This window comes from Choloepus didactylus, chromosome 13 (assembly GCF_015220235.1).
Source record: "Choloepus didactylus isolate mChoDid1 chromosome 13, mChoDid1.pri, whole genome shotgun sequence".
Classification (NCBI taxonomy): domain Eukaryota; kingdom Metazoa; phylum Chordata; class Mammalia; order Pilosa; family Megalonychidae; genus Choloepus; species Choloepus didactylus.
The window spans coordinates 80,585,844-80,610,699 of NC_051319.1; the positions used below are offsets into that span (position 1 = coordinate 80,585,844).

The 24,856-nt window shown below is 37.7% G+C and overlaps 1 protein-coding gene across 2 annotated transcripts in view; it reads right to left on the bottom strand.

The window, feature by feature from the left end:
- The window catches only part of SPOCK1 (SPARC (osteonectin), cwcv and kazal like domains proteoglycan 1), a 562,067-nt gene continuing 537,211 nt past the window's right edge, over window positions 1–24,856 (bottom strand). For both annotated transcript variants that reach the window (XM_037801466.1, XM_037801465.1), the window contains 4 exons: window positions 18,810–19,031; window positions 14,039–14,101; window positions 3,921–4,058; window positions 1–3,406 (listed from right to left, as the gene is read on the bottom strand). In XM_037801466.1, coding sequence (XP_037657394.1) covers window positions 3,216–3,406; window positions 3,921–4,058; window positions 14,039–14,101; window positions 18,810–19,031 — 614 coding nt within the window. In that variant the 3' untranslated portion in view covers window positions 1–3,215. The remainder of the gene's footprint in view (window positions 3,407–3,920; window positions 4,059–14,038; window positions 14,102–18,809; window positions 19,032–24,856) is intronic.

Genomic DNA, 24,856 nt, shown 5'->3' on the forward strand with positions numbered 1-24,856 from the left:
ACAAATTAAAATTTATTGAGACAGACAGAAATGCACCTACTCTGGACTACAGTTAAGCATTTACTATTAACCAAAGAGTCATGTTCACATTCCAGGTAAGTTTATGTGGAAAGGCATTCAGAATTTACAAGGTTTTTCTACTTCACTATTTCATCTACAATAGGGACAACAAACTGACACTCAGGATTTGGTGGGCTGTCATTACAATGCTACACATTTAACAGGGACAAACATTAGTGACTTTGAGAAAAAGGTATAAAAAGACCAAAACCACCCACTGTAGAAAGGGCTCTTGGATGTTACTGTACAGTGTGGTCAAGGTAAAAAACAACGAATATGGATGGCATCCTGGGAAAGCAGAGGGGCAGACCTGGACAGACATGGTGCCGTCTGTGCTGGGGGTAGGAAAACGGGCACAAGGAGGAGAAACTTACACAAAACCTCAAATTCAGTGGTAAGGTATTCCCATGCCTGGAATATCTGTGGAAACCAAAAGACATTACAAGGCCAGACAACTAACCACAATGGAAGAAAATTCTGGGATTTAAATTGAATACCAAGGAAACAACATTACAATAATAGAACCCTTCATGGAATAAGAATAAAGCCATTCACTAAGGAGTTACCACAGGTGAATTAGGAAGGATTCAACTCAATACCTGCCTCAAACAAGGGACTGGAATATCATAAACTTTAAAAAAAAAAAAGGATTTCATGTGTACTCGGTCACTGTAACTGCAGAACTCCTGCTTAAAAAAGGCAAAACAAAAATTATACTTCTGAGGGTAAGATAACTCAAAATTCAATCTTTAGTATTTGTGAAAAGTACTAAAGACCTTTAAACCACTGTTAATGTTGCTCTATTGATTTTGGGTTCCAGTCTCAGGAGGGTTTTTAATATTTTAATGAATCAAAATATCTTCTTGGAGTATCTTGGCATCTCATTACCTTACTGGGAATTCTCTGCTGAGCACTCTTCCCTGTCATTAAGTGAATGCTCAGGATTTTTAAGTGTCATCTTAATTTGACACTTGTCATAAAATAATTAGGCAAATTAAAATCAGTGGTTCACTCTGTTCCTATAAGTTTTTCTAAGTGAAATCAATTTGTCAATTTTAATTTGTTCTCTTGCGCCTTTTCCACCCTCAGAGGAAGCAGTGACAATGGTTTTCTTTGGCCTAAAGTGAGATTTAAAAAAAAAAAAGTCTTGATTTTTTTTTTATACACTCTTATTATAATTTAGCTGCAATTAAGCACCTGCTTTCTAAATTGTGATTTCAAAATTTTGTTCAAGTGAGAAAACAAATTGAAACAGAGGTTATGGATTGAGATCCCAATGAAAAAAGCTTGCCTATGGTCTCCCTATGGGAAAAGTTGTACATCAAGGACCCTGATTGTACTCATGCCATCGAGTCAGAGGAGTTAGCCATATCAGGTATGTTCATTTCCCATCTGAGGCTTACTCTAGGGATAATTCCTGTAGTCCAGCCAAAAGCAAGGACTGGAAAACGCTAGTTTGAGGCAGGTTGTTGATAAAGTATAAACAAATGGTCAATTTGGAGGAGGTGGTTTGGTCAGTTGCTACTCTGATTATGGTTTGGCAGAATATAATTTTTGCCTGAGTTACTGTGGTTGTCTTATGGATTGGGTGCAGCTCGTGGGAAAGGGAAGAACAATGTGGGCCAGAGAGCCTTGCCTGGCAGGTGATAACCAGGTGGGGCAGGGGTTTAAGGGCAGGAACCAAACTGAATGGGGCCACTTTAAAGACTATTCTTTGGTACTTATATCTGAGCCAGCTTGATAGGGAGAGCAATCAATCCTAAAGGCAGGTAACAACAATGACCCTACCAAATTTGGAACTAGACCCCAGTAATGAGTTAACTTAGAAAAAATACACACAGTGGTGAAGGACTTTCTTCATGAGTATCTTAGCCATGTGTGTTTGGAGTGGGGAGGCAGGGTTAGGACTAAATCTAAAAAATCCAACCCTAGCTTCCTTGTGCTACTATGGAGTTCTTTCTAGGCTTCCATCTGGGATTCTTTGCAAATGATGGGTGGTACAGATCTATATAGCTTTGGTACCCTCCTGATTTGTGGATAGAAAGGGGGGAAAAGGAAAACATTGAGTTACGAATCCTAGGTTTTCTTCTAAGGGAACACCATGGTACTGTCTTCTCAGAGAACAGGATGTATGTATATATGCCTTAGAAAAAGCCCTTGAGTAAGTAGGGAAGGGAGGAACCTGTGCGGATGGGACTGCTGCAGCCCAAGGAGGGCTTTGAGCTGAAATGAAAGAGATGGCTTGTGAAGCTGCCCATGTGGGAGTTGCATGGCTTCTGCAAGAAAAGTGATTTAGGCTTATTGGAATCAAAGAGGCTTCCAGTAACTCTGCTGATGCATAGAGAAGAAGCCTATAAGTGCTACCTGTTAGTGCAAAAAAAAGGACTTCAACATAAATGTCTTATTCCAGAAATTGTGTCCAGGTCTGGACAAGCTGATAAAATTACTGTTTTACAAATGAGTTTTAATCGATACCCAAACACTTTTTCTGAAAGGTGTGTGTACTGGTTTGTGCCAGGCATAGATACACACACAATCTCTTATGAACATACATATTTATGCACATACAGCAAGAAGCATCCAGACACCATTGTTAAATAAAATGAATTCCCTAAGGGGACTCTCGGCTGAATTAAGGCTGTTGTTTGTAGGAAGCCAAATACAGTGACATGAAAAACTAATTTTTTGTAATAAACACCAGGGGTGGCGGGTCAAGGTACAGGTGTGTGTTTTCCACAACATCTACAGGACACAAGAAAAGCACTTAAGACACTGTAAGGCTGGGAACCATGCTGTAATAACCACCAGTGTGGGTAATCAAAAATGGTCTCAGACGTTTAAGAGGGTTGGGGCTCCCTGCATTGTCAGAATTCCACATAAACCACATGCTTCTCACAGGAGGGCAGGAGTCTCTAATTAAGCCAGCCATTCCCCTGTCTAAAAAACAGAGCAATATGCAACACTCTTCCTCCCATATAACCGTATTCATTATCGGAATGCTCTGGGAACAAGGAGTTGTCTTCCAAACCTTAGGTCGGGCACAGAGAGCAACAATGAAGAAGAGACCTTGGTGCCTCAGAGTCTTAGATACAAATGCAGGAATAGGAAGTGACTTGCAAGTTTGTGCCAAACTCATGTCCTCTTCCTCGTGGGGACTACCATATGTACCCAACCTCATCCTCTTTGTCGTCATCCTCGTCCTCATCATCCTCTGTCACTGCCCGCGTGTGCACCCTCAGCTTCCCCTCCTTGTCCTTGGGTCCCAGCTCCTGCTCATCCTCAAGGTCATCCAGCAGGACCACAGAGCCGCCACTGCCAAAATCCCCTGAGGTTTCCTGCTCCTCTTCTGAAACATTAAAAACAAAGAAAAGATTTGAGGTTAATTTCTGCTTACACATATGACCCATGTCTAGTAGTTTCCCTTGTAAGTGACCTAACTGTAGGGTAAAATCATGCAACTTATTTTCTAAATGTGGGATCATCCCTGCAGCTTCTAAAATAGAGCAGGAGGGCTTAGTCTCCATGGCATAGACCATAAGCTTTGTTCTGCTATGAGCTCTATAATTCCTGGGATGCTTCTACCTTTTTGGGGGTTTTATCATCCTAAGTGAAAAGCAATGACTGCAAAAGTTGCTCCTCCTTGCCTGCAGTAGTTATCTATCAAAAATTGTTGTTCAACCCAGTGGTCGTGGTGGTGAATTCCTGCCACTAGCAAAGCTAGCACTGCATAATATAATCTCCTGTGATTTCACTGCAGTTTCACTGCACACCAGAGCTACCTCTCAAAATTCTTCTGCCCAGATCTTTCCACAGTGACACTGCAGGTCATCGTGGAGCTGATGGGAGGAGGTCTTACTCACCACAGCTAACTGTGCCCTGTTTCCTGGAGCCAGCCAGCTCATTCCCGTACTTATCCACACACCAGCATTGCCCTGTGCTGCCATGGCACTGCGTGGCTTTGTAATAGCCCTCCTCATTACACCGAGGTATAAATGCCCCTGTGGGAACAAAAGATCCAACTTTGATCAGAGGAGCACAAAGATACTCAGTCAATGCCCTCTACAACAAGGAAAAGCACTCACACATCAGATAGGATGCTTGCAGGGTTAGCAGGAGAGAATGGGGTTGGTCAGTTTTTCCTTGGTCAAGACTAAAGCATTCTGGGCCTGAAAGCATTGAACTCTAAGGAGCTCAGTTTTCAGACAGGCACAATAACAGCTAACATTTACTGAACGCTTATTTATATTCCAGGTTCTGATCTATATAACTTGTATATATTAACACATACATATTTGCATGCTCTCTTATCCTCACAGCTCTGAGATAGGAACTATTGTTACCATTGCTACCTTGTAATTGAATAGGAAACTGAGGCACAGATAGATGAAGTAATCTGCCTAAGGCACCTCTCGCGTATGTATTCAGTTCAGGATTCAAATCCTTTAATCTGACTCCAAAGTAGTGCTACTCAAACCCTTGTGGTGAAGAACCTGTTATGCTTTTTGTGTTTAACTTCTAACCTATCATGGACTAACACTTTGCCCAACTGCATAAAATGACTCTGAAATTGCTATAAAGGTTTCTATATGCTTACCATTCATTTCTGTACTTATTGCTGAGCAATAACAGAGATTTCACAAACTATAACCAGTCCATGAACAAATACTGCCCCAAGCCATTACTCTCACTACTATCTTCCCTAATAAGGAGATAACAGTAGATAAGTGCTTTACTGCCTCCCCAGTTTGCAGATGAAAAATATGCTGTGTCAGAGTTAAATGTGCACAAGGTTAGACAGGTTTCCCCCTATTCCTTCTTTGATGAGCTCTTATTTTTCCCTTTAAATGGGTATAACTTTTATCAATTGCTTTTTAACATTTGAGAAAAGCATATGGATTTTATCTTTTATATACTGTTAATGGGATGAATTACTGGTGGTTCAATATTAGAAAATATATCTTTGCTTTCCTGGAATAAATACTACCTCATCATGACACACTGCCATTTGAGTACACTACTGCTGATTCAATTTCCTGCTGTTCTGCCTGGGTATTTTTGATGAAGGCATGTTTAATTTGTTTGCTTCAGTTTTTGAATCAAAGTTGCTAATTCATAAAATGATTTAGGTATTTTTCTATACTCTGACATTTGCTATAAAATGAGAACCATTTCTTCCTTGAAAGATTCATCCATAAAAATATTTTGGACCTGATGCCCACTTGTTCATATTGCCAAATGTTTGTTTATTTCATTAGTTTGTTCAGAGAACATCTCTATTATGTTTTTATTTTTTGTTTTCTGCTTTAATACTTATGATTTATGTTGTTCTTATAGCTTTTGGAATTGCAAATTTAATTTAGTTTGATCTTCTCATAAATGCATTTGAAGCTATAAATATTCCTCCAATTTTATTTTAGTTGCTTTCCACAGATTGTGGTAGACAGTGCTTTCGTTATCATTTAATTCCAAGTCTTCTGTAATTTTCACTTTTATTATCTTTGACCGTAATTTACTTACAGCTGCTCTCTCCCCAGATGTATGGGTGTTTGGCAATTGCATGTTTGATTTCTATTTAGTTGTGTTGTGGACAGTGAATTTGTGGAGTTTTATTTTGTGGCCAAGTCCACAGAAACTGTTTCAGGTATGTTTGAAAAGATTGTATTAATCCTGTTATAAAAGCCTTCTGCATTCTTATTTTTTGTCTACTTGGACTGTAAGTTTCAAGAGGTATATTCAAGTCTGATTATGTCTGTGGCTTTGACACTTCTTTGCAATTCTATCAAGTTTTGTTTTATTTTAAAGCTATGGAATTACAGTTGACATAATACGGTAAAAGGAACATTTCAGCAATGAACATGCCACTCTTTGCTTTCAAAGTATTTGCTTTGCCAGATGTTAATGTTGTTATAAAGGGAATATTTACCATCTTTTCATTTAAGTTTCTGTGGAATTGTTTTAGTCTTTAATACTTTTTAAAATACCAATGTATACTCTCTCTCATAATAAGTAAGTTTGGTCCATTTGTATTTATATGTCACTATATTTGTGTTTCCGATTTATCACTTCCCCATTTTCTGTTTCCTGTTGATGTGATCAAGTTTTCTTTATTTCATGTTTTTCTTCTATAGGTTTAAAAACTTTATATTCTGATTCTAATCTTGTGGTTACCCTTAAATTTCTCACTTGTGTGTGTGTATTTGAGTCATGTTGTGCGCTCATCTTCTGTGTGGGAATTCTCCTGAGCGTGACCTGGGCAAGTAAACCTTCTACACGTTAACCTCATGGAGAGAGAGAACTCTGCTTACTACTGTGGATTTCTGTTCTCTAATTTTGGTAAAGTAGCCCTATTTCTTTTTTTTTTTTCAGTCAATTACCTTTTATTTCATGGAATGACCCCTAGAAAGAAGTGTGGCATGAAAGGAAGAGAGTTCTAATATTTTGAACCTAGATTTTGACCTAAGTCCAGCTGACTCTAGGATCTACTGTTTAAAAATTTTTTTTCTCACTTTGAAATAATTTCAAACTTATAGGCTAGTTGCTAAAATAAAAGAAAATACAAAGAACGCCATATGGTCCCTACCTAGATTTACCAACTTGTAATATTTTTCCACATTTTTTATATCATTCTTTCTCTAATCTATTTTTAAACCTTTGAGAGTAGTTTGCATATTTCATGATTTTTGAACACTCAATATTTCCATGTACATTTCCTATGAACAAGGATATTTACTTATGTAACCTCATTGAGCACAGTTATCAAGTTCACAAAATTTAACATTGACTATAAAGCACAAGTTTATATTCCATGTTTTTCAATTGTCCCAATAATAGCCTTTTGACCATTTACTCCTCCATTATTAGATGCAGTACAGGATCATATATTACATTTATTGTCCTTGTCTCTTTAGTCTTTTTTTTTAATTGTGGAAACAGGAAATCTTATGTTGTATATATATCTCAACCACTCCCAAGTGTACAATTCAGGGTAACTAAGCATGTTCACAATGCTGCCTTACCATCACCATCAACTATTACCAAAACTTTTCCACCATACCAAATAGAAACCCTGCCGCCATTATGCATTAATTGCCATTCTCCCTCCCCTTGCCCCTGCTAACCTGCTTTCTACTTTTATCTCTATGAATTTTCATATTCTAGTTATTTCATATAAGTGGAATTATACAATACCTGTCCTTTTATGTTTGGCTCATTTCATCAACATGTCTTCAAAGTTCATCCATGTTGTGGCATGTATTAGAACTTCATTCCTTTTTACAGATGAATAATATTCCATTGTATGTATACACCATGTTTTGTTTATCCATTCATCTGGTAGACATTTGGATTGGTTCCATCTTTTGGTTATTGTGCATGCTGCCTGAAAACTGGTGTACAAATATCTGACTCCCTGCTTTCAATACTTTGGGGTATATACCTGGAAGTTAGATAGTTGGGTCATGTACTTTTTGAGAAACCGCCAAACTGTTTTCCACAGCAGCTGCATCAATTTTCATTTCCACCAGAAATATACTAAGGTTCCTATTTTTCAGTATCCTTGCCAGCACTTATTTTCCTTTCTTTTCTTTTTTAAAATAATACCCATTCGGGTGGTTGTGAGGTGGTTATCTCATGTGGTTTTAATTTGCATTCTCCTAATGGCTAATGATGGAGCATCTTTTCATGTATTTAATGGCCATTTGTGTATCTTCTTTCAAGTAATGTCTATTCAAGTCCTTTGGCCATTTTTAAATTGGGTTGTTCGTAATTTTGTTGTTGAGTTGAAGGAGTTCTTTATGTATTCTGCATATTAAACCCTTATCAAATATACAGTTTCCAAATATTTTTTCCCATACTGTTGGTTGTCTTTTCGCTTTCTTGATAATGACCTTTAATGGATAAAAGTTTTAATTTTGATATCCAATTTACCTATTTTTCTTGATGTTTCTCATACTTTTGGTTTCATATCTAAGAATCTATTGCTTAATGCAATGTCCTAAAGATATTTCACTATGTTTTCTTTTAAGAATTTTAGAGGTTTAAATCTTATATTTAGGTCATTGATCCATTTTGAGTTAACTTTTGTATATGGTGTAAGACAGTGGCTCGTTTTCCCAGTACCATTTATTAAAGAGATTATTCCTTTCCCCACTGAGTAGATTTGACTCCATTGTCAAATATCAGTTGGCCATAGATGTATGTATGGGTTTACTTCTGAACTCTCAATTCTATTCCATTGATCTATAGAGGCCTGTCCTTGTGCCAGTACCACAATATTCAATAACTGTAGCTTTGCAATAAATTTTGAAATCAGAAGTGTGAGTCATCCTACTTTTGTTCTTCTTTTTCAACATGGGTTTGGCTATTTGCAGCCCCTGACCATCCACATGAATTTGACAATTGAAAACTCTTGGAATTTTGATAGGGATTGCATTGCATTTGTAAATCACTTTGGCTACTATTGACATCTTAATGATACTGTCTTCCAATCCATGACATGGAACGTCCTTTCATTTATTTAGGTCATCTTTGATTTCTTTCAGCAATCTTTTGTAGCTTTCTGTGGATATGCATACCCGGACACGTTGCGGGTTTGGTTCCAGACACCGCAATGTAACAAATAATAGCAATGAAATGAGTCACATGAATTTTTTCATTTCCTGGTGCACATTAAAGTTATGTTTATACTATACTACAGCTATTAAGTGTACAATAGTATTATTTCAAAAAAAGTACATGTAAATGATGGACTATAGTTGATAATACAACCATAAACGCATTCTTTCATGAATCGTGACAAATGTACCACACGAATGCAAGATGTTAATAAGGTATTATATGAGAACTCTGTATTTTATGCATGATTTTTCTGTAAACCTACAACTTCTCTAATTAAAAAAATGTACATAATTAAAATGTGACACAGAGACTACAAATGAGCATATGTTGTTGGAAAAATGGTGTCCATAGATTTGCTCAAAGCAAAGTTCCCACAAACCTTCAATTTGTTTAAAAAAACAAAAACAAAAAACACAACAAGGTATGTCTGTACAAGTCCTTTACATTATTGGTTAATTTTATTCCTAGGTATTTGATTCTTTTAGTTGTTGCTATTGTAAATAGAATTGCTTTCTCGATTTCCTTTTTGGATGTTCATCACTAGTTTATAAAAACACCATGTACATTTGTGTGTTACTCTTGTACCCTGCTACTTTGCTGAATTCATTTATTTGATCTATTAAGTTTCTTGTAGAGTCATCCAGATTTTCTGTATACATGCCATCTGCAAATAGGAATGGTTTTATTTTTTCCTATCTAATTTGGATGTCTTTTATTTCTTTAATTTGTTTAATTGATCTGGATAGCACTTCCAGGACATTGTTGAATAGCAGTGGTAAAAGAGGGCATCCTTGTCTTGTTCCTGATTATAGGGGGAAAGCGTTCACTCTTTTCACCACTCAGTATGATAGGGGTGGGTTTTTCATATATTCCCTTTATCATGTTGAGATTTCCTTCTATTCCTAATTTTAAGTGGTTTTTTTTTTTTAATCAAGAAAGGATGCTGAAATTTGTCAAATGCCTTTTCTGTATCAATTGATATCACGTGTGTGTGTTTTTCACCTCTTTCTATTGATATGGTGTGTTACAATATTTTTTTAAAATTACCTTTAACATTCCTGGGATAAATCTCATTTGATCTTTTAATTACTGTTGGATTCCATTTGCTAGTATTCTGCTGAGGATTTCTGCATCAATATTCATAGAGATATGGTGTGTAATTTTCTTGTGGTATCTCTATCTGGCTTTGGTATTAAGGGGATGCTAACCTTATAGAATAAATCAGGAAGTCTTTCCTACTCTTCAGTATTTTGGAAGTGTTTGTGAAGACTTGGTATTAATAATTATTTGAATATTTGGTAAAATCCAACAATGAAGCCATCTGGTCCTAGACTTTTCTTTGTTGGGAGGTTTTTGATTGATTCAAGCCGTTCACTTGTTCTTGGTCTGTTGAGATCTTCTATTTATTTTATAGTCACTTTAGGTATTTGTGTATTTCTAGGTATTTTTCCATGTCATGTAGGTTGTCTAATTTGATGACATTCAGTTTTTCACAATATAAACTATTGATTTATCATTACTTTTTATGCACTTACATTTTAGATCTTGTAAGAAGTAAAAATCGGAATTACAAACCAAAAGTACAATAATGCTGATGTTTATATTTACCCATGTCATTACCTTTACTTTGGAGATCTTAATTTCTTCATAGAGTTTCAACTGTCTAGTGTCCTTTCCTTTCAACCTGAAGAACTCCCTTTAGCATTGCCTGTAGGGCAGGTCTAGTGGTTATGAAATCCTTCAGCTTTTATTTATGTGGAACTCTGAATATGTCATTCTCCTGCCTTCTTGCTTCCATGGTTTCCAAAGAAAAATTGACATCTAATCTTACTGAGGTTCCCCTGTACATGAAACATTGCTTCTTTTTTTGCAGCTCTTAGGATTTTCTGTCTTTATTTAGCATTTGATAGTTTTATTATATAATTTGTCTCAGTGTGGGACAATTTGGGTTTTATCCTGTTTGGAGTTCATTGAAATTCCTGGTTCTGTATATTCTTCTTTCATTAAATGTGGTAAGTTTTTTGCTATTGTTTCTTTAAATATTCTTTCTGCCCTGTTCTTTCTTCTTTTGGGACTCCCATAATGTGTATATTGGTATGTTTGATGGTGTTCCCCAGGTCTCTCATGCTTTGTTCACTTTTTCTTTAAGTTTTTAGTCTGAACTATTTCAGTTGTCTCCAGTTGTCTTCTCTTCAAGTTTACTGATTCTTTCTTTTGCCAACTTGAATCTGCTATTGAACCCCTTCAGGGAATTCTGCTCAGTTCTTTTTTATGGTTTCTATCTCTTTATTGATATTCTCCTCATCTGGGTCTATCATTTTCCTGATTTCCTTTAATTCTTTGTATTTTCCTTTAGCAACCTGAACATATTTAGCATATTTTTTTAAGGCCTTTGCCTGGTATCTCCAGGGTCTGGTCCTCCTCGTTGGTTTCTAACGCTTTAATCTTCTCCTTTGTGTAAGCCATAGCTTCCTATTTCATTGCATGCCTTGTAATTTGGTTGCACATTGGATATTTTAATGTGTTATTCCTAGGATTTAGTCACTGAGACATCTATGATTTACTTGAACGCCAGGAGCAAGCAAAAAACAAAACAAAACTTTCCCACTCTTTACATACAGATTGTTCTATGTGAATACCTAACAATAAGTGTAAAGAACAGCCTGAAGTGAAAGTATAGGGTCCTCCCCAATCTTTTATCAGCATGTGTCTTGTCTTGGGCATGTGCACGTGGCCCTAGGAATTCTCATTTCTATGGATATAAATGTCCCCTCTTCCTCTAGGAAATAGTGCTTCTACTTGTTCCCAGGTGCTACACTATATGTCCCACAGAGCCTCTGATGAGTGTCCTGGTATAGCCCTTCATGCTGCCACCAGACAGAGTGGCATAAACATACATGAACCCTTGTTTGCACACAAGTGCTATTCTGTTCCTTCCAAAACTGGGACCAGAGACCCTTATAGGGAGCACAGGCTGGTTCTGGATCCTGGTGAAAAGGGGGTTGGGGATGATGCATCACAAGGGTACCATGAGATTTTCCTACCATTTTAAGATTGCCTTTTCTTGATTCAGTACTTGCTCAGTTACTACAACCCTTTGTTTTCCAGAGCCCTGAGAAAGCTGGTTATGCCAGATTTTGCTTGTTATTTAAAGTTTCTGCGAGGGAACAGAATCCTGGAATGTCTCACTCCACCATCTTGGTGATGCCACTCCTCCAGGATCTACTCTTAACCACTCTGTTAACCAGGCTATTCTGAGATGCCCAGATTCTTAGGTATCAGATAATATCATGGACAGGAGGGTGCCCTTCAAGGCACCTAAACACTGTGCCTATCACTTAGGAAAGGCTGCTGATGCCAGTGCTGACATCCACATCCTAACTTAAGAGCTTAAGCCATAGCACATTACTGCCAGTCTCCATGGAGCAGTACGAAGGAAAAGTAGATGCTTCCAACAGCCCATGGGGCAGAGAGATTTGTGAAAGGAAGAGAACAAGTAGAGAGCCAGGGAAATGCTAATCCTCCTTTTTAAGCTACAGTTGGAAAACAGCAGCACTTAGCAGGAAAAAAAAAAAAGAGCATATTGGGTGAGCCCCCAGGTTGGTAAGAAGCAGGTGCTATTAAATTTATAATGTAATAGGATTACATTTTTTATTAGCAGGCAGTAATTATAACTGATGGTAATTTGTTCTTGCTTGTTTTATTTATTTAGTTTTTGAATCTGAATGTCCCTGGATACACAATTATTATGTTGGATTTCTTCATGCAAAAAAAAAATTGTGAGCAAATAAATGGCATTTTTATCAGTCAGCCCGAGTAATCGCCATTTGAGGGAAGATGTGATAAAGTAAACTTTAACACTAGGTAGGATTCATGGTGGAGTGCAAATTTAGGCATTTCATTCATGTGAGCTGGGAAAAAACAGAAAATGAGACATTTTCTCTCAGGCCACACACCCACCTTGCAGGAATTTAATTATTCATTGAGGAGACAAAAAAATAAGATATCCATGTCCCATGAAAATAAATTTTAAAAATAGCATTATGCTAGTTCTATAACTTCCTGTGGACCTCAGGTACTTTACTTAATCTGAAATAACATCCCACATGGAGGGTTAAGATTGGTAAGCACAAGACTTAGCACTGAAAAACCTGTGCAAGAGAGCTCCAGCCACTTTGCCTTTAGATCAGAAAGGCAAGTTTATGTCTTTTTATATGGGAGAAGAACTATGCCCAGAGAGGTAAAAGTCTTGACAACTTTGGAGTTATTCATTGTTTCTGAGTTAAAGAGGGTATTATCAGAAGTGGAAAGTATGAGGGGAGCAAGGGAAAAAAATAATTTTAAAAAGCTGAGGTGGGGTTATGTACTTTGAGGTGACCCAAAAATCAGAAGAGGAGAAATTGCTAGAATTCATAGATCCCTATGTTTGCCAAGTCTGCAAGATTTCTTTCAAGTAAATAAACTTCTGAAATGGCAGGCTGCTTATGGAATACACCTGCCTCTGAATGCTTAACAAGAATAATTCTGGTTTATCATGTTGCAGTTGTCAGCTCCCTTTTTAAAAAGCAAGCAAAGCAATGCAGACTCCATTCTTCTTGAAACAAATGAGGTTCTACCAGCATCTCGGTGACATCCTGGTCTGAATGCCAGGACATCACCCTTTTGTAGAGAAAGGAGGCCTCTGGTTAAAAGGGAAAGCTTTGATGGGCCAGCATTTATTATCTTTACCTCTGCCTCAGCTTCACATGTTAGGGAAAGAGCACAGTCATGCAACCCACTTGATTCTGCTTTAACATTCAGATAAAGATAAGAGAAGATATGTGCAGTATCTAAACTCTCCTCTAGGGATTACATGAAGACAGGGAGATATGTATGCTTAACAGTATTCATTTGTTGATCCCTAGCTGATAAACTTCATATTCTTCCGTGGGTGGATAAATTGATCTGGGCAACATAGGAAATGCTATAATTTTTAGACCTTTATAATTTTAGAGTTGAAGGGGGCATTTGATAGCTCTCTTTAAATGGCCCTATTTGAAAGAAGGGAAGACTGAGGTTCATTGAAGCCTGAGGTCAGGAGGTAAGTAGCAGTGGAGGTGGTGCTGGATTCCAGCCCTGCTGACTTTCCCACTGGTCCTGGGCTGACCTTTGGCTCTCGCCTTGATGATGATGGAGCATGCAGCAGTTCTTCTTTTTGTGTCCGGCTGACCAGCGTATTACCAGCTGCCTGGATGAGGCCTGCCTGGGCTAGAAAGAGGCATTCGTTTCACGAAACACTGGTCCCTAATTGAATAACCATTGCTGTGCTCGACATGGATGGTTTAATTAGTTGTTTAAATGAGTGGCAAGAAATAGTACTTACCCAATAGGCTTTTCCCCTTGCTCAGCTTCTGAATCCTGTTCATTTCATTCTGACAAGGGAGACCTAAAAAAATAATTTATGCAAGTCAGTTTCCAGATGGTGTGGAATATAATCTCTAATGATCAGCTTCACTCTTGATGTGAAATGTAGACAATGACACACCTGGGAGTGGAATTACTCCATATGCTGTTACTATGCAGCAAAACAAATTTAGGCCATTAGTGTTACTAATTTAAAAAAAAAAAAAAAAAAAGCTCTTACCATGGGATACCTAAAATACTATTTGGGGGCTACCTGAATTGTACAGGAATTTTTCTTTCCACCACCAACTCAAGTAAATACCAGGTGTCTATTAGGTGATTTGCTAATGTAGTTTTCTTATAAACCAGGAGATTCATAATCAGCCAGGGCTTCTACAAGCTGAGAAACTGGATCAAGGCTTATTAGTGGGCTAGAGTTCTGAATCCACAGACCAGGCCAACTAACCAGAAGGTAACAGATACTTAATGTACCCCAGGTCATGCTACAGTGAAGAAAGAGGATTAGATTGGCTACTTTGGGTCCCATGGCTCACTACCCTAGGAAAAGAAAACAGGCCTCAAGGAACAACTCTTAAGAATGAGACCTTAAATAAATCATGGCTCTGCCTCCTCCCTGCTGAGTATTTTGGGCAAGTCCCTTTACCTCTCACAGCCTTGGTGTCTTTGATTATAAAGCATGTTGTGTGGGAATGTATCTTGTGTGGAACAGCATGAAACCACCACTCCTCAAGTAAAGGACAGATAAATAGCATTTACTGAATTGTTAGAATGTGTGAGGCAATGGTCTAGAACTTTGTCTTAAATGTTCACAGTAACTATATGAGGTAGGTATCATTATTATCCCTATTTTGCAAATGGAAATTCTCATTTCTGTAACTATCCAGAAAGATAAAGAAAAAAACCATAGAATTTAGAAGACTGTTGGCTTCTGAGAAAAGCAGGAAAATCAAAATCATTCTTCTACTATGAGGCAAGTTATTATTTCCTGCTAGTTGTAAGTGCTGAGACTTCCCCCACTTGTCCCACAGGACAATTAAAAACCTCTATTTACTAAGAATGTGTGTGTATTGGGTATAAAATACTTAGTATAATGGCATGAAACAAGTGTTCTTTATAAATATCTGCTATCTTGCTGTTTCATTATTTTTGTTTTCTTGAGAAGAGTTTACATTTTGTCAAATCTTAAACAAAACAAAACTCTACTTATTGAAAGATAAGGAAAACGCTACCAGAAAAACAGTGGATAGAAACAAGACGAAAATCCAGATGAAGGATTCATATAAGATGAAAAGAATTACTAAAGATTCCTCTAAGAAGTCAAATAATCTAATAAAAAATTGTCTCTCTGCATGGGAACCTGTCTCTACATGGGAACCATCTTGCAGCCTAAGTCTGAAGGATAAAAACAATGAAGAAAGAGGGAAATTGAGAAATCAAGGCCACACCCAAAGCAATAAAATTTATATGAAACATTCATATTATTCATGCTCCTGAGAAGAGATCAACCAAATGAAACAAAAAAGATTTCAAAGATATACTTAATTTAGGAAAGTTTCCTGAGAATATAATTTTAAAAAAAGAGCGATTTAATTCTGGAGGTCAAAAGAGCGTACCTCAAGAAGTGATACAGATGGAACAAAAGTGAGGCATGTCCTGGGAAAGGAAAAAGTCATTGAAAGGTAGAGAAAGAATCCTTTTGGTTCCCAAGTAAATGATTATGTGACTAATAAAAGAAAAAATTAGAGTGGTTTCACCTTTCCTACAGCTTCAACCAATGCTAGAGGAAGAATGTTTACAAAATTATAAGGAAAAGAAACTTACTCCAGGAAGTTAATACTTAACAATGTTGTTCAAGTGTAAAAGAAATAGAAATATTTTCAGACATTCAAGGAGAACTTTAGGTAATAGAATTGACATGAAAATTTTTTGGGAAAAAAAAAAAAAAAGCCCAAAACTTAAACTTTGCAAACTTTTCAAAACCAATGAACATGAAAAGTTTTAAAAGTGCTTTCAAGTAGTTCTTGGGTTAAAAAGGCACCCAGAGCTTTAACTGCAGAATATCTACAAATTAAACATAATAAAAACACCAGATACCAGTGCCAATGGTCAACAACTAAAGGAGTACGTTAGAGAAAAATACGTTAATAAGCAGGAAAGAATAAATATGATGTTCACTTTCTTCAAAGTTTTAGACGAACTAACAATACAATAAATGAAAGAAACGTGGAAGTAAAATAGAGAAATCCCAGAACTGGATCTGAGTTAGAGAGGGAGGTGGTAAGGAGCTAACAGGAAAATGGGAGAAATACCTCCCTCCTGCTGTCCTGGCACTGCCCCCTCAGGTGAAGCCTTAGCACTCATCCTTTGCCTTGCTCAGGCTCTGCGCTCTAAGGAACTCAGTGGAGGATCACACAATTTTATATGAACTTAAGCCTAATGTCAGTGTGTTTATGCTGAATCACTACAAGCATTTTTAGTAAAATACATGTTTATTATTTAACACTGATTTGGAGTCACTAGCTGATGTAAATAGAAGAAAGAAATGAGGTATAAAAATTGAAAAGGAAGATAAATAATTATCACTATTTGCTGATATGATTGCACACCTGAAAAATCCAAGCAAATCAACCAAAATAACTGTTATAAACAAAATGAGAATTTAGCAAGGCATCTAGGCACACAGTTAATATTGAAACAACCACTAGTAAGGAAACATAAAGGAACAAAAATCTATCTCATTTACAATGGCAACAACAGTAGATACAAGGAAAGTACATTATCTGTGAGAACAAAGCTTACAAGTGCCACTTCACAGGCTGATAGGTCCTGTTCTAGGATAAAAGGATTCAATATTATATCACTCTCAGTTCTCCCTGCATTAATCCATTCTTTCCTGGTTCCAATAAAATAGCAACAGGAATTTTTTTTAAATGGATAAATGTATTCTAAAGTTCAAAGAGGAAAAAAAAAGTACATAAGACTATCCAGGAAAATTCTGAAAAACGAACAAACAAAAAAGACAATAACAGGAGAGGGTAGCCCTACCAGATTTTAAAACATACTTTAAACAACTGCAATTTAAACAGTTTGGAACTGGTTTATGAATTGTTAGATAAATAGGACAGAGTATCCAGGAATAAGCAAAAATACATATAGGAGTTTTATATATAATAAAGGAAGCATTTTAAATTGGAGGGAGAAAGGCAGGTTAGTCAATAAATTACAGAAGGGCAACTGGATAACCATGTGGGAGTGAGGGCTGGGACCCTACTTGTCCATACACCAAAAGAAAATCCAGCATGATACAAGATTTAAAAAAACAACATCCAAAAAGTAGTGCAGAAAACAAGAGAATGCTTTACTGTCTTAAAGTGGGAAATAACTTTTTAAGCTTAACAATAAGCTTTATGGCGTCTAAAAAGCCATAAAATAAGATTGAGAAATTTGACTATCTTAAAATTTATCTCTAGCAAACTTGTACAAAGTCAAAGTTGAGAATAAAAAATTACAACACTTAGGAACTCTCTATATTAAGAACATTGGAACTTTAAGCCTCCCCACCGGAGAAATTACAGATACTCTCTCAAGCATTAGGGACTCCCAATTAAAAAAGCCAAGCCCTGGAGCTTGAGGCTTGCTCTTATGAAACTTGGGGAAGCTAAGCCTACCTATAATTAGGCTTAAGAGTCACTTCCAGAGAACCTCTTTTGTTGCTAGATGTGGCCTCTAAGCCCAACTCTGCAAATAAACTCATCACCCCTGCCCCCTGCAATGCCCTTTTGTAATGCTTACATTTTTTTACTATCTCCATGTATCATCTGTACATATACACATAATTTACTATTAGTAGCCATCCTACTTTCCTGGGGGTGGGTTCTGCCAGCTTTATAGTATATTATCCTGGGTACCTGAGCTAGGCTGGATCAGATTTTTTTCTGGGTCCTGTGATGGGAATTCAGACACAAGGCAGTCTCTGCTGGTCATGTGACCTGTAGCCCACCACACTTGGGCACATGGCTTGGGCGGCTGAGACAGAGGTATGTGAAGCCAGACCATGCCACCTGTAGGGAGAGTCAGAGCTGTGCCCTGGATTTCTCAGAATTTTCTGGTTCCTAGTCTGAATTCCCCCTGCAGGCTGATTCTCAGGTCTGACTTTGGGGTACATGAAATACCCCTGTATCCTTCCCATCTATTTCCCAAATCCTGCCTTTTCTTTTCTTGTTAGCTGGCGTTTATTTATAACCAAAATACCCTTGTCGAAGACACTTAGCATAAACCTAAACCTATATTTATCCTGGAGAAACCGATAAGTGGCTTTTTCTAAGGGGAACATGTGATATTAGGAATTCATGTGATAATGGGAATTATCATACTCATATTTGTGTGGTATTATTCACAAAGAGAATTTCACAATGACCTTTAGAATTTTTAGCAAAGTGGTTTCTATGCCCATTTTACAGATGAAAAAAACTGAGACATAATATGATTAAGGGGCTTCCCCAACGAGAGCAGCAGACAAATAAAAATTCCTTGATTATGTTCTTAGATTTTCTAATATTATGCTAAATGTAGAAATACATTAGGAGAAACAAGCCTTTGTGCCCACCATTAAATGGGATGAATTCTTTATTCTCTAGTTATGTCTTTCTGCCTGCTGATCTCTGTCAGCCTCCCTGATACGCGAAACATGTCCTTCCCAGCTCTGGACCACGTCCTGCCTGCCACCTTACCTCCAGGCTTCTGGAAGCAGTAACACCACTCGTTGTTAGAGAGCTTGCCATCCTTGAAGGAGTCACATGAATTGAAGAGAGGCTTGATACAGGGCTCGTACTTATCCAGGTAGATAGCATTGATCTCCGACTGGTCAAGCAGGAGGTCATAGTTCATATCCAGCTTGTTGAACATCCAGCCCAGGGAGTCCTTGCAGATGGGCAGGATGCTGGTGTCGAACCCTGCCAAGGGAAGGATATGTCTGGGCCAGCGCCAAGCCTTCTTTCCCTGCCCTGCTCATTCCTCAGCTTTTTTGCTTCAAGAGGATGATGCCCAGGGCTGACCACCTTCCACCTCCCTGAGGTGGTTTCTTTCCCAGGGCACAGTCTCAGTGGCCCTCTATTAGAATTAGTTTTTTTAGACTTAGTTTTTTTAAACTTAGTTGTTTTTTTTTTTTTTAATGGAACAATTTAAAATGCACCAAAACAGAAGTCAGCATTTGAAAAAAATCTAAAGGGAACAAGTCCTCAATGCTAATTTGTCTGTAATGTAAATATGAGTTTTCATTTACTGGACTTGTTTAAAACTGGGTATGCCCAAAAGGAAGAATACAAACATGGTGATTGAGAGGAGTAACTTCTGTTACTGAAAAATATGTTTTTACATTCAGGAAAAAAAACAATTATCTGTAAAAAGATAACATTGTACAAAGAAACATGGCAATAAAATGGAACTGCATAGGATATTCCAGAACCACTGATTATATCCCAAAGGATTGTTAAAGCCAAGCAGTCTGAACTAAATAATGGCAAAGCAAGCCAGGTACCTGCCTGTAAAGATACCTCCCCATTTTTCTTTTCTGCAGTTCCCTGAAGAGATACATGACAAGGAATGCAAATCTCTCAGACGGTATTTTCTTTCTTAATTCCCTGGAGCAGGGAATAGTTTTCTTAAAGAGTTATTTGGTTCCACAATGGAAACTGGATGGATAATAACACTTCGCTTAATACTCTGGTATTGAGTCTACTATAGACAAACATCAGAGAAGGTATGCCCCAAATCTAAAACTCTTTCTTCTTTCACAATCAAACACACCATATAATCCCAAGTTATTTCATAAACTGGGTTTCTAGGACTGGTTTAATGATGATGAAAGTTAACTTTTGTGTTACAATATTTAAAGCACTCTTCTAAGCACTTTATGATTATCTCACCGAATCCTTGCAATAGTCTATGAAATGGTACTATAGCATCTCCACTTTGCAGATGAAAACATAAGGCCCAAGACTTAAGTTACATGCTCCAGGTCACAGATGTTGGACTGAGATTCAAACCTAGGATGCATTCTTGATCCCTCCTCTCCCTGGGTGCCTTCTACATTGCATGATTCTCTTGCCTTGAGGATATCCAGTTTGCTAAGGTGGAGGTGGGCAGTGCAAGGGGGTGATACAGTGACTGCAATGTAGGGTCATGAAGGGGTCATCTGAGTGACTGTCCACTTGATTGCCCACTCCTGGGGTTCTTACCCATAGTTCAGTCATCAGGTCCCCATGTGCCAGGAGCCCTTGGTGAGTCAGCAGGATGTAAGATATAACAAAATGCACTCACCCTTTTTAAAGCAGTGTCTTCACAGAAATATCTTAAATGTCTAAAAGCCAGTAAAATAAGTTCAGCCCTTCCTCCTCCAAGGTCTCATAGAATGCTCTGCTTCCCCTTATTATAATTGCCTTAATTACACTATCAGCTCTTTGAGGGAAAAGACTGTCTTCATTCCTTCAGTAGCCTCAGCCAGTACAGGCACATAATTACATGCTTAATAAAAATATTTATTGGAAAAGTTTTCTAGCTACTACAAGGCTTACTCCTTTAAAGATAAAATCTTTGCATTTTTAAATTTATTCATTTTAATAGAAATCTAGTACATTTCTTGAAAAAGAACATTTTCTGAAGAGAGACTATACAATCCCTATGATCCGATGTTCTCAGGGGCTATTGAGTTGGTGATAATTTACTCTGACACTAAAGGGCTCTGTATTTTTGCATAGAATTTTAAATAAAATTCAATTTTATAGAATATTGACATTTTAATACATAGGAAAGAGGAGTGTACTGCTGACTGAACTGTAAACTGGTTAGGCAACAGTGAAAAGGTCAAGTCCTCTACACCCTCCCTTTTCCCATCAAAAGGTTCTAGAAAAAGTACAGCTGCAGCTGACATCTGTGGCTCAGGGGGAAACCGAGCAGCCCTTCTAATTGGCCTAGAGCATGAGAGCCTTGGGTTTCACAGCTCCTGCTTCAGAACTCCTGGACCGAGGAAAACTGTCTCCCTCCTCTGGCCTGGTAGCTAGCCAAGCATCATTCCTTTACTGATCCATCACTTCAAGTGCTTCAGGACATCAAAACTAAAAGGCTCTTCAGGGATTCAGTTTGCTTCTGGCCAAAGGCAGGTCTCTCCCAGGCTCCCCAACTGCCTGTGGAAGACGTCTCCCGGGACTGGAGCCTGCCAGGAGCAGCTCTCCTCGCATAAATTTCTTCTTTGTTGGAAGGTTGTTCAGAAAGCCCAAAGGCCTGGCTTTAGGCCATCTGTGAATTAATTATCCACAAACTCCCAGGGAAACCTCTAGCAGGAGCAGAAAGAAACCATCTCAAAGCACTATTCTCGTGGATAATAACCACTGAGGACCATTCTTTGGACACTTAGATTCTGGGAAGTAAACACTACCTTCCCCTTAAAGGAAAAGATCCAAACTTGGGGTGGGCCCTCATATTTGCACTTTGATGGAGTTTCTCCATACTTTTAACTCAAGTAATTAAACATACCATAGCTCACCATTCCCCACCCTATCCCTACATGGCTATGGGTAGCAAAGAATAACCAGAGATTACGGAGATAATTTTTAGTTTGGCTAAAGACCAGATGCTGGTTAAACTTTGGATCCCATCAGTTGCCAGTGTAACTTCTTCCAGAAGTATTACTTTCAGAAATTCTGTCCAAACAAGTAATAAAACCCTGGTTTGGGGGTCAGGGAAAAAGTGAAAATATACTCTCTATTTTAAAACAACAATAATATGTTTTTTATATTTTGGCATAGCAATATAAAAAACGGCTACCTAGAAAAGGTGGTGGCAAAACCATACGTATTTGAACAATTGTGGTGTTCACTGGTCCTTGTGCTGGTTGGCCACTCCCAGTGCGGAGAAGCTACCTCTAGCCACCTTGAGTTAAAGGCATCGAGAGACTCCATCAAAGTTCAAATGTGACAACTCACCCTCAGTTATCTCCCAATCCATAAAAGGTGCTGAATGTGGTCTTTCCCAATCCAGTAACTAAAGCCAATGGAGGCTGATTAAGGATTTGCATTTTAATTATGGGAGAAAGGGAGCACTTGTCTGGGAGTTTCTATGGAAAACAAAATGTAGTCTGATTAATGTACACAAAGATATATGTTCAAAGATGTTTCCTACAGTATTGTTTATAATAGCTAAATATTAGTAATAACCTAAATGCCACAAAATAAAGGCATAATTATATAGTTAAATAATGCTATATCCATAAATTGGGATTCTATGTAGCTATTACAAAGCACAAAACTACTTACTGACATGGAAAGATAGAATATATTGCTAAATGATGAAAGCAGGTCATGAAACAATCTGTAAAACATGATCCAAACTTTGTAAATATATATATATATGTGTGTGTATGTATATATATGTGTGTTTAAATATATTAAATATTCCTATATGATGAAAAAGATTGTAAGTATAAACCATAACATGCTTACAGTGCTTTAAATAGTGGGCTTAGAATTTTTTGTATTTTTTCCTATATACTTTGTGCCAGTTTGAATGTATTGTGTCCCCCAAATGCCATTATCTTTGATGTAGTTTTGTGGGGCAGACATTTTGGTGCTGATTAGATTTGCTTGGAATGTGCCCCACCCAGCTGTGAGTGATGACTCTGATGAGATATTCCCATGGAGGCATGGCTCCACCCATTCAGGGTGGGCCTTGATCAGTGGAGCCATATAAATGAGCTGACTCAAAGAGAAGGAACTCAGTGCAGCTGTGAGTGACGTTTTGAAGAGGAGCAAGCTTGCTAGAGAGGAATGTCCTGGGAGAAAGCCATTTTTTTTTTTTTTTTTTTTTCATTTTTATTGAGATTGTTCAGATACCATACAATTATCCAAAGATCCAAAGTGTACAATCACTTGCCCCTGGGTACCCTCATACAGCTGTGCATCCATCACACTTAATTTTTGTTCAATTATTAGAAACTTTTCATTACTCCAGACAAGAAATAAAGTGAAAGATGAAAAAAGAAAAAAAAAGAAAAGGAAACTCTAATCCTCCCCTATCCCTAACCAACCCCCCTCAATTGTTGACTCCTAGTATTGATATAGTACGTTTGTTACTGTTTATGAAAAAATGTTGAAATACTACTAACTGTAGTATATAGTTTATAATAGGTATATAGTTCTTTCCTATATGCCCCTCTATTATTAACTTCTAATTGTATTGTCATACATTTGTTCTGGTTCATGAAGTGATTTCTAGTATTTATACAGTTGATCATGGACATTGCCCACCATAAAGAATCAGACAATACCACCAATGTCAAGTGTCTAACATGCCTCTCCTATCCCCCCCTCTTATCTGCATTTACCTTAGTATATCACCTTTGTTACATTAAAGGAAGCATAATACAGTGATTCTATTAGTTACATCCCTCCCCCAATGCCTCCCCATTTTTAACACCTTGCAAGGTTGACATTTGCTTGTTCTCCCTCGTAAAAGAACATATTTGTACATTTTATCACAATTGTTGAATACTCTAGATTTCACCAAGTTACACAGTCCCAGTCATTATCTTTCCTCCTTTCTTGTGGTGTCTCACATGCTCCCCATCTTCCTCTCTCAACCGTATTCATAGTTACCTTTGTTCAGTGTACTTACATTGTTGTGCTACCATGTCCCAAAATTGTGTTCCAAACCACACACTCTTGTCTTCTATCACCCTGTAGTGCTCCCTTTAGTATTTCCTGTAGGGCAGGTATCTTGTTCACAAAGTCTCTCATTGTCTGTTTGTCAGAAAATATTTTGAGCTCTCCCTCATATTTGAAGGACAGCTTTGCTGGATACAGGATTCTTGGTTGGTGGTTTTTCTCTTTCAGTATCTTAAACATATCACACCACTTCCTTCTTGCCTCCATGGTTTCTACTGAGAGATCTGCACATAGTCTTATTAAGCTTCCTTTGTATGTAATGGATTGCTTTTCTCTTGCTGCTTTCAGAATTCTCTCTTTGTCTTTGACATTTGATAATCTGATTATTAAGTGTCTTGGCGTAGGCCTATTCATATCTCTTCTGTTTGGAGTACGCTGCGCTTCTTGGATCTGTAATTTTATGTCTTTCTTAAGAGATGGGAAATTTTCATTAATTATTTCCTCTATTATTGCTTCTGCCCCCTTTCCCCTCTCTTCTCCTTCTGGGACACCAATGATACGTACATTATTGTACTTTGTTTCATCTTTGAGTTCCCGGAGACGTTGCTCATATTTTTTCATTCTTTTCTCCATCTGCTCCTTTGCGTGTAGGCTTTCAGGTGTTTTGTTCTCCAGTTCCTGAGTGTTTTCTTCTGCCTCTTGAGATCTGCTGTTGTATGTTTCCATTGTGTCTTTCATCTCTTGTGTTGTGCCTTTCATTTCCATAGATTCTACCAGTAGATTTTTTGAACTTTTGATTTCTGCCGTATACATGTCCAGTGCTTCCTTTACAGCCTCTATCTCTTTTGCAATATCTTCTCTAAACTTTTTGAATTGATTCAGCATTAGTTGTTTAAATTCCTGTATCTCAGTTGAAGTGTACGTTTGTTCCTTTGACTGGGCCATAACTTTGTTTTTCTTAGTGTAGGTTGTAATTTTCTGTTGTCTAGGCATGGTTTCCTTGTTTATCCAAATCAGGTTTTCCCAGACCAGAACAGAGGGAAGAAATATTCAGTATCTGGTTTCCCTGCGGGTGTGTCTTAAAAAATTGCTCCACCCTTTGATGCCTCGAGTCACTGTGC